Raw genomic sequence first — 8710 nt, forward strand, 5'->3', positions numbered from 1 at the left:
TTTAATGTAAGCATTAATGAATGAGAAAAATTGTGCTTATGCCATAGTAATTTAATTGTTAGAGTGACCAACCATCCAGCTTTCATGCTATCATTATAGTTTTAGGAGAATTCTACTTTTATTGGTTTGATTCAGTGAAATAGTTGTATAATTTGTATGATGGCAGCTACTAGTTTAATTAGAATTTTTCTTTTAGTGAGCTGAATTGTCTTAAGAGATGTGTACTTTGGGACATACAACTAGTGATTAATTGGAATTTCATTTTATTGAAGCATTAGTTTTGTAATAAAGAAGTACCTTTCCAGCATGGTTCAAAAAACGGATCCAGATAAACTAGGCAGGAAATATGGGAAACTTTACTTAACCATAAAATACATTGTAAATGAGGACAAAGAATCTTTAATGGCTCTTATGTGTACTTATATTTGCATATATTACCATTTAGTTAGACACCTAATTGGGAAATTTTTAGTTATACAAATATTTGAATATAGTTACATAATGTATATGTATTTATATTTGTCTTATTTTTAAAAAAATGTTTTTTTATTGTGGCACCTGTGTAGCTCAGTCATTTAAGCGTCTGACTTTGGCTGAGGTCATGCTCTCATGGTTTGTGAGCTCTGTGCTGACAGCTTGGAGCCTGGAGCCTGTTTCGGATTCTGTCTCCCTCTCTCTCTGCCTTTCCTCCACTCATGCTCTGTCTCTCTCTGTCTCTCAAAAATAAATAAACATTAAAAAACATTAAAAACTTTTTTATTTGAGAGAGAGAGGTGGGGGGAGGGGCAGAGAGCGAGGGAGACAGAGGATTCCCAAGCAGGCTTCGCGCCATCACTACAGAGCCCTATGTGGGGCTTGAACTCACCAAACATGAGATCATGACCTGAGCTGAAACCAAGAATCGGATGATTAACCAACTGAGCCACCCAGGCACCCCCATAATATAGTTTTTAAAAGCTCAGTTTAGAATAGTGAAACCATGCACCCCCTTTAAATCTAAGCTTTATTTCAACTTTACGCAAGATTGTTTATATAACTTGGGTTTCCAAATAAAGTAACCATTCCAGAGAAGGAATAAGATCATTTGTTTTTCACATTGGGTCTTCATTAAAGCTCATCTGATCTTTCTCTTCAGGGTTTTAGAGTTTCTGTCACATCTTACAAACGTTTTCTCTTGGGTTGGTTGGAGTTTTAGGCCATCCGTGCTTTCTGAGCAAAATGTCATTCTGAATAGAAAACATAAAGCAAACAGAGCATTAGCTTTTAGATGGAGCTTATTGAAGTGTTTCATCCTTTGTAAATAAATGCTCAATTTATGTAATGCATGCTATTCTTAAAACATTAGATTCTTATGTTCACAAATATTTTCATAACTTCAGAGAAAAACCAAACCCAAGTCAGTGACTGGGTTAAGCAGTGTAAGGCTGCTTCCTAGAGCTCTGCACTGGGGTGATTTCAGCTCTGCGAGAACAGAAAGTCCTCGGGGCTGTTCTTTTTCCTCCCTAACCACAGCTCATCAGAGATTTGATGGTGACTATTGCTCCTCTCACTGCATTGCCCTGACTCCAGGGCAAACATTTGCAGTCCCTTTAACTGTTCCCCACAGGGCAGGCTTCTCTCCCCAGCCTTCCTTCTTTGGACAGGCTCCAGTTTGCCAGGGCTGTTCTTAAAGGCCCCCGGGAAATGAGGCCACTGTCACCAGCCTCTGCTGGGCTCAGCCCTGTAAGGCCAGCCCCTTCCTCTTACTGGTGCAGACACTGTCCAGCTAGAGAAGACATCACTATGTGTTTTTTGGGTCTCTCTTGGAGACTGGCCGTTAGACCTGCTTTGACCGTTCATTAGCTTGGCCTGAGATGCTGTTTTGTGTTGTTGCTAACTTATATCTACTAGGACAAAAGTATTAATAGTCACAAAGAATTCTAGGTTATGGCTTTTCTTCTCTTTCTTTCTTTTTTCTTCCTTCCTTCCTTCCTTCCTTTCCTTCTTCCTTCCTTCCTTCCTTCCTTCTTTCTTCCTTCCTTTCTTTCTCTCTTTCTTTCTTTCTTTCTTTCTTTCTTTCTTTCTTTCTTTCTCTCTCTCTCTCTCTCTCTTTCTTTCTTTCTTTCTTTCTTTCTTCTCTCTCTTCTCTTTTTTTTGAATTACATTTAAGGTTAAGTCTTCATTAAATCAGACTTTTATAATTAAAATAGTGTATAAGCTAGAAAGACAAATACTGCATGGTATCATTTATATGTGAAATCCAAAAAAAAAAAATTAACAGTTATAGAAACAAAGTTATAGAAACAAAGTAGAAAAGTGATTCCCAGGGCCTGGAGTGAGGGGAGATAGGGAGAGGTTGATAAAAGTGTACAAACTTTCAGCTATAGGATTAATAGGGTCTGAGGATCTACTGTAAAACACAGTGACTATAATTGGTAACACTGGATTATATATGCATTAGGTGATGAAGGTGTTAGTTAGCTGGATGGGGGGGATCCTTTCACACATGTACATATATCAAGTCACACTAATGTACACTTTAAATATCTTGATTTTGTCAATTTATCTCAAGAAAGCTAAAATAAAGAGAATTATGAGTAATTTGTGAATGCAGTTTTGAAAAATTCAAATGGTAAAGATATTAAGTGAAGTCAAATATTAGAAGGTCCTTGGGGCGCCCAGGTGGCTTAGTCGGTTAAGCGTCCGACTTTCACTTAGGTCATGATCTCGCGGTTCATGGGTTTGAGCCCCGCATCGGGCTCTGTGCTGACAGCCAGCTCAGAGCCTGGAGCCTATTTCAGAGTCTGTGTCTCCCTCTCTCCCTGACCCTCCCCTGCTCATGCTGTCTCTCTCTCTCTCTCTCTCTCTCCTAGAAAAAAAAATATTAAAAGGTCCTCTTTGCCATCACCCTTCATCAATATCACTCTCCTCCACTTTTCTGGTGTGGCTTACGTATTTCCAGACCTGTTTCTTTGCATTTACACATATATCGATGTTTATATGCAAACAGAAAGAATTCTTAATATAAGTGGGATTATAATGTATGTATTTTTGTATGTAATATATGTATAATGTATGCATCTTTCTGAAAATTTTCATTGTCATCAAGTAATGTACTTGGAGACCTGTTCATAATGATCCATATGAATCGATTTCATTCTTTTTCACCTCCTGCACTACATCCCATTGAATGGGTATATGACAGCATATTATAGCCATCCATTTTCCTCTTGATGGACATTGAGATTTTCCTAATGGTTTACCCTTTACAGACAGTACCACAATAGACATTTTTACACCTATATATCTTTTATGGATATTTTGAGTATTTCTCCAGGACAGACACCTAGAGTTAAAATTCTGGGTATTAGTGATATTTAAAATTTTGATAATGTAAGCTCCATAAGACAGAGGGCTTTGTCTATTCTGTTCAGTGCTGCTTACCTTGCATCTACAGTGCCTGGTATACAGTAGGTGCTCATTGAATGTTAGTCATGACTGAAATATCCCTGTAGAAGCTCCATAATTTATATTCCCATGAACAGTGTATGAGAGTGCCCATGTCTCCACTCCTTTTCCAACTCTGGATATTGTCTGTTTTTTAATTCCTGCCAAACTAATGGGTGACCAGTGCTAATTTCATTGACTTTTTTTTGCATTTACATGATTACTGTGAAAATTGAACATTTTCTCATTATGTTCAGCCGATCGCTTTTTATGTCCTGCTGTAGAATCAATGCTATCTGTCCTATCTCTTCAACCACAATGGGCCCTTTCATCCCTGACTCTGTTTTTGGAAGAGAAAATCACCTCTCATTGGATTCCTCCCATGGAAGCACAGAGTGAGTTACTTAACCATTTTTCTCCCTTATAGTTAACAGAGAGATTAAGAGTTATGAGGTTGAATATTTACATCCTGGCTCTGGGATTATGGATTGTAGAGGTGCTCAAAACTTGGTAGTTGTTATTAGTCTCATGAGATACATATTATAAATTCCATTTATCACGGAAGAACTGAGTCCAGAGCAGTGCAGTTAGTGTCTGAGGCTGCACAGGTGGTGAGCTGCAAGAGGAATTTGAGCTGAGGCAGACGCGGGCCATTGGATTCCGCCTACCATATTGCTTTGCTCGCTGCCTGTCTCTCTGGGAATGCCTCCTGGCCTCCCTAAAGCCTGTTGTAGCACAGCACCACCGGCCTGATGTCTTCCTTCTAGGCTTCCTGGATCACGCAGTACTAGACCTTCAGGTATGCAAAGTGTGGTCCGTGTGCCAGCAGCATCAGTAGCATCAGTAGCTTGTTACAGATGCAGAATTTCAGGCCCCACCCAATCTGCATTTTAATTGCATTTCAACACGATTCTCAGATGATTCCTGTGCACATTAAGGCTTGAGAACACTGAGATGGGGCATGCTATTAGTAAAATTAATGCATCTTGTTTTCCTAATTAGGTCCTGGAATTTCTTTATGCCAAGAGCCACAACTCAGATTTTTTTGGTATCCCCTAATGGTACCTCATACCGTGAAGACACACAGGGAGGCACTGAATACTTGTAACTTAAAAAAATGATAGGTCCCACAATCCCTCCCCTTTTTCCAGCATGTACCTCTTACAGCTGGAGGGTTTGATATGCATGTATATTAATGTCCAGCACTTCAACTCTGCTGGTTTAGACTAAGGAGCATCAGATTCGTGGGGCCAAGATTAACAGAGGAAGGGACTGTTGGAAACAGTGCACGGGCAGTAAATAGGCAATGAATCAGACAAACCCGGAGTCAGCTCTGGGCCTAGACAATTATCAGCCCAAGCTGTGTAATGTCTATCTATGAGCCTCAGCTTCCTAATCTGCACAACCACTCCTACCCATTTCAGAGGATCATTGGGAAGGTTACATGAGACTAACACTCCAGACTTAATTCTGTGCCCACCATGCAGTGGGAGCTCTGTAAGCACAGTTCCCTTCCCTCTGCCCTTTCCTTCTTCAGAACCATGTGGGTAAGCATCAGTGAGAAGGTTGTGTTGTGTTTTATACAGCTTTTCAGGTCAAGTCACAGAGAATTGTCATGGTGAACAGCCGCTAGAACTGAGGAATTACCATCTAGCTGAGAGAATGCGAGGAGGGGTGGTTTTCAGAAGTAGAGCTCTTCTAAAGGGCCAGAAAGTCAGGCAAGAATAGCTAAGTGTATACGAGGAGAGAAACAGTTTAATTTTCTCAAATTGATCATGTGGAGAAATCTGTTGGCAGGCTTCAGAGTATGCTCTTAGTAATTGCCAGGATTTTGTATCCCAGGGAGATAAAATCTCAGAGTGCTGTTGTGTAAAGGACTCCCGGGCATAAATCTGCTATGGGCCCGCTCCTGGCCATGAAGCCTGTGGGGGAGGGAGGAATGTAGTTCAGAGGTGAGAGGCCTGCTGTTTTCCATTTCTACTAGGGACAAGCCAAAGAGTGAAATGAATGGGTTTTCCAACAAAGGAAGGTGGGAGAGGAGAGACAAGTTTCCTGAACACAGTGGGGGAGGAGGAGGAAGGGTCTGGGGAAGGACAGAATTCTCCTTTCATGGAGAAGCAGAACTATAGAAAAGCATGGTTACAGGGCGCCTGGGTGGCTCAGTGGGTTAAGCATCCGAATTTGGCTCAGGGCATTATCTCATGGTTTGTGCGTTAGAGCCCCGCATCGGGCTCTGTGGTGACAGCTAGCTCACAGACTTGAGCCTGTTTCGGATCCTGTGTCTTCCTCTCTCTCTGACCCTCCCCTGCTCATGCTGTCTCTCTCTTTCAGAAAAAAAAAAAAATTAAAAAAAAAAAGAAAAGCATGGTTGCCATGGCAAAATACACTGGGTACCCCTTTGCTCTGCTCATAGGACTGAAGGGACAGCTGGACCACCCTTTCTTTTATGTCCTACTCTGTCCCCAACCTCTTATTGTCCCTGGGGATCTAGGGGCCAAAGGAGATGTTAAATCACACAGCAGCATTTCTTAAGGCTACTCCATTGGTACACATCAGAATTTCGTAGGGCTTTTATTAGCAAATGTGTGTCCTGGGTCCCTTCACAAACCACCACGAAAGCTCTGGAGGTGGCTTCAGGAATCTGCATATTTAATAAACTTCCCTTGACTCTTTGGCACTCTAAGATTTGAAAGGTGCCATCAAAGAATGAGATTTTGAGACTGTGATCTGTTACAAGCATTTCTCTGGGTGAACAAGAAAAAGGAAATGTCACTCCCTGGTCCTTGCCACTCAAAGTGCAGTCCTTAAACATCTCCTGGTGATTCACCTGCATGTAGAAGTTTGAAAAGCAGTGGGCCAGTGAGGTGGCTTCTCAAACTCCAGAGGCAAGTAGCTGTTAACCACAAGCAGTGGGAAGAGGCTGGACTGGGAGTCAGAAGACCTGGGTACAAATCTTGGTCCTTCCTCCTGTGGCTGTGTGAACTCAGGATAGTCATTTCACATTTCTGAGCATCTGTGAGCCATCATTAGGACACAATAATGCCCACTTTATGATATAAATGTGAGTACAAATTATGAAAGTGCTGGCACATGCAGGTGCTTGATGGATGTCAGGGAAGGCTGTGTCTGTACTCACCGTTGCTGGGTTTCTCCCGCCTTGACTTTGATGGTCTTTGCAACAAGGCCCGAGTAGAGGCGCTTTCTGCTCCAAGGGATGATGGTTTGGACCGTGTTCCAGACATTGGTCCATACTGCACCATTTTCCCACTTGAACTTGATCATGATCAGCTCACCGATATCCAAATCCAACGTGATAAGGAAGGAATAGGTTTTATTACTAGTAATTTCTTGATCCCTTGAAGATACAAAGGAAATCAGACCCAGTTTATCTGTAACAGCAAAGTCATGTTTGGGCACATTCAGGATGTGTTTGGCTTGCCTGAGTGACTTGGGAAGATCTTTTCTGGGGCCTTTCCCAAATTGGTGTTGGACATACTATTAATAGAAAAAGCAATAGGTGTGCCAGTCTATTAATATTGGGAAAACCATGCTTCATTCTGTGTTAGCCTTTTTTATTGATTGATTGATTGACTGATTGATTGAAAGAGAGAGAGAATCCAAAGCAGGCTTCACACTGTCAGCACAGAACCCTATGTGGGGCTTGAACTCACAAACTGTGAGATCATGACCTGAGCCCAAATCAGGGGTCGGATGCTTAACTGACTGAGCCACCCAAGTGCCCCTGTGTTAGCATATTTAAAAGGCTGAGAGTTCTGCCATAATGAATCTGGTAACTTTGCTTAGCTCAGGCTTTCTGACTTCAACTCTAACACATCAGGAAAGAGAAGACAGTGGGGCTTCGGCAATGACCTCAGGGCAGTTCAGCTCCCTGCAGGTTTGAGTAACCGTAGAGCCACACCACACTCTTATTTCCCCACTAAAGCTTTTCCCCCCTCTCCATATAAAAAGAAACAACAAAGTATAATAGTAATAGAAAACCACATGTTTAAGTGATGGAACAGTTTGGAACAAGATTTAAATGCAGATCCTTAGGTATCATTAGCAGGTTTACTCACTAATCTCCAAGACATTACATGTCCCAACATTGACTGAGCAGCATGGAAAGCCACAGCGACTTCCCACCGTGGAGCTACTCCCTGGGAGAGATCTAAAGCAGTGCAGAGTTAACACTGGATTCGGGGTGAGACAGGGAGATGGAGGGTTCCCCTGCACAGCTTGTTGTCACCCTTCCTGCAGAATGTTGTAAAGAATTGTTCAGGAACCCATCCGCCCAGCTCGGCTGTGAGATCCTAGGGCTAGGGTCCTCTCTACCTCCGGGGCAGAGCACGAATACTTGCTGGATGATAGAATCAGTGTGATGATCAGAGATCCAGAGCTAGGGGACATTTTCCAGAACTGAGGACTGACCCTGGAGTGGATGGGGTGTCGCTGAGGAAGACCCTCATGCTGAGGGTGGAGATGTGTAGAAAAAGCAGCCTTCTTCTGGCCATGTAGCTGGTGAGCCTCCGAGGGAGGCCGAGGCCACTGTTTGCATTGTGAACAGGTGTGTAACAGGGCAAAGGACAGATGGGCAGGCTGGCAGTGCAGGCTGCCGAGATGGGAAATGTATGCCAAGCTGAAACTGGTTTTGTTTCTGTGTTATGGTTTTCAGAACTCACTGGAAAGGAACTCAGCCATCCTGTGGACATCTGCTCCAGCCCTCCCCGCTCCTCCCTGCCTGGCTCTTCTTCCTGCACTGTGGATGAATTTCGCCACCTCTGGCTTCCCTCTACACTCAGCTTGCAGGGAATGAGCCATCGCAAACCCAGGCAGTTCCATCATAAAGCAATCTGCAGGACTGGGTAAGGCTGAGGAGGGGTGACAAGGCAGTGGGCTCGGGGGGACGTCCCGTCTGACAAATGTTTGGGGCAGTCATGTGGACTGAGAAGAGTAAGCTGACCCTTGAAAAGGACAGGGTCCATCTAGATCCTGCAAAAAAAAGCAGCATGTCATCACCATAGATGGGGCTGCACCTGTACTCACAGAGAGATGGTAATTTTCTGGTTTTCCTCTTTTGTTCCCAGGAGTGTCATAGTAAAAGTTGGTTCTACTGATTTCTCAAGGTGGTTGATGAACTGGATCTTGAACTGGTAATGATACACTGAAGTGGAAAGGGGGAGGGGAAGGGGAAGAGAGAAAGAGATTTTAAGTGGATTTTTTAAATTAAAAATCTCATATTTTTAAAATTTAAAAATACAGAGGGAAAAGTCTAGATGGATTGATA

At 42.7% G+C, this 8710-nt stretch overlaps 1 protein-coding gene across 1 annotated transcript in view; it reads right to left on the reverse strand.

Moving 5' to 3' along the window:
- Window positions 1–994: 994 nt before the first annotated feature.
- LIPC (lipase C, hepatic type) overlaps window positions 995–8710 on the reverse strand; it is a 133713-nt gene continuing 125997 nt past the window's right edge. Inside the window, exons 7-9 of the mRNA XM_077748850.1 lie at window positions 8470–8587; window positions 6563–6781; window positions 995–1226 (exon numbers count right to left, since the gene is read on the reverse strand). Coding sequence (XP_077604976.1) covers window positions 1115–1226; window positions 6563–6781; window positions 8470–8587 — 449 coding nt within the window. The 3' untranslated portion in view covers window positions 995–1114. The remainder of the gene's footprint in view (window positions 1227–6562; window positions 6782–8469; window positions 8588–8710) is intronic.

The sequence above is a fragment of the Crocuta crocuta genome, unplaced genomic scaffold (genome assembly GCF_008692635.1).
Source record: "Crocuta crocuta isolate KB4526 unplaced genomic scaffold, BGI_CrCroc_1.0 scaffold130, whole genome shotgun sequence".
Classification (NCBI taxonomy): domain Eukaryota; kingdom Metazoa; phylum Chordata; class Mammalia; order Carnivora; family Hyaenidae; genus Crocuta; species Crocuta crocuta.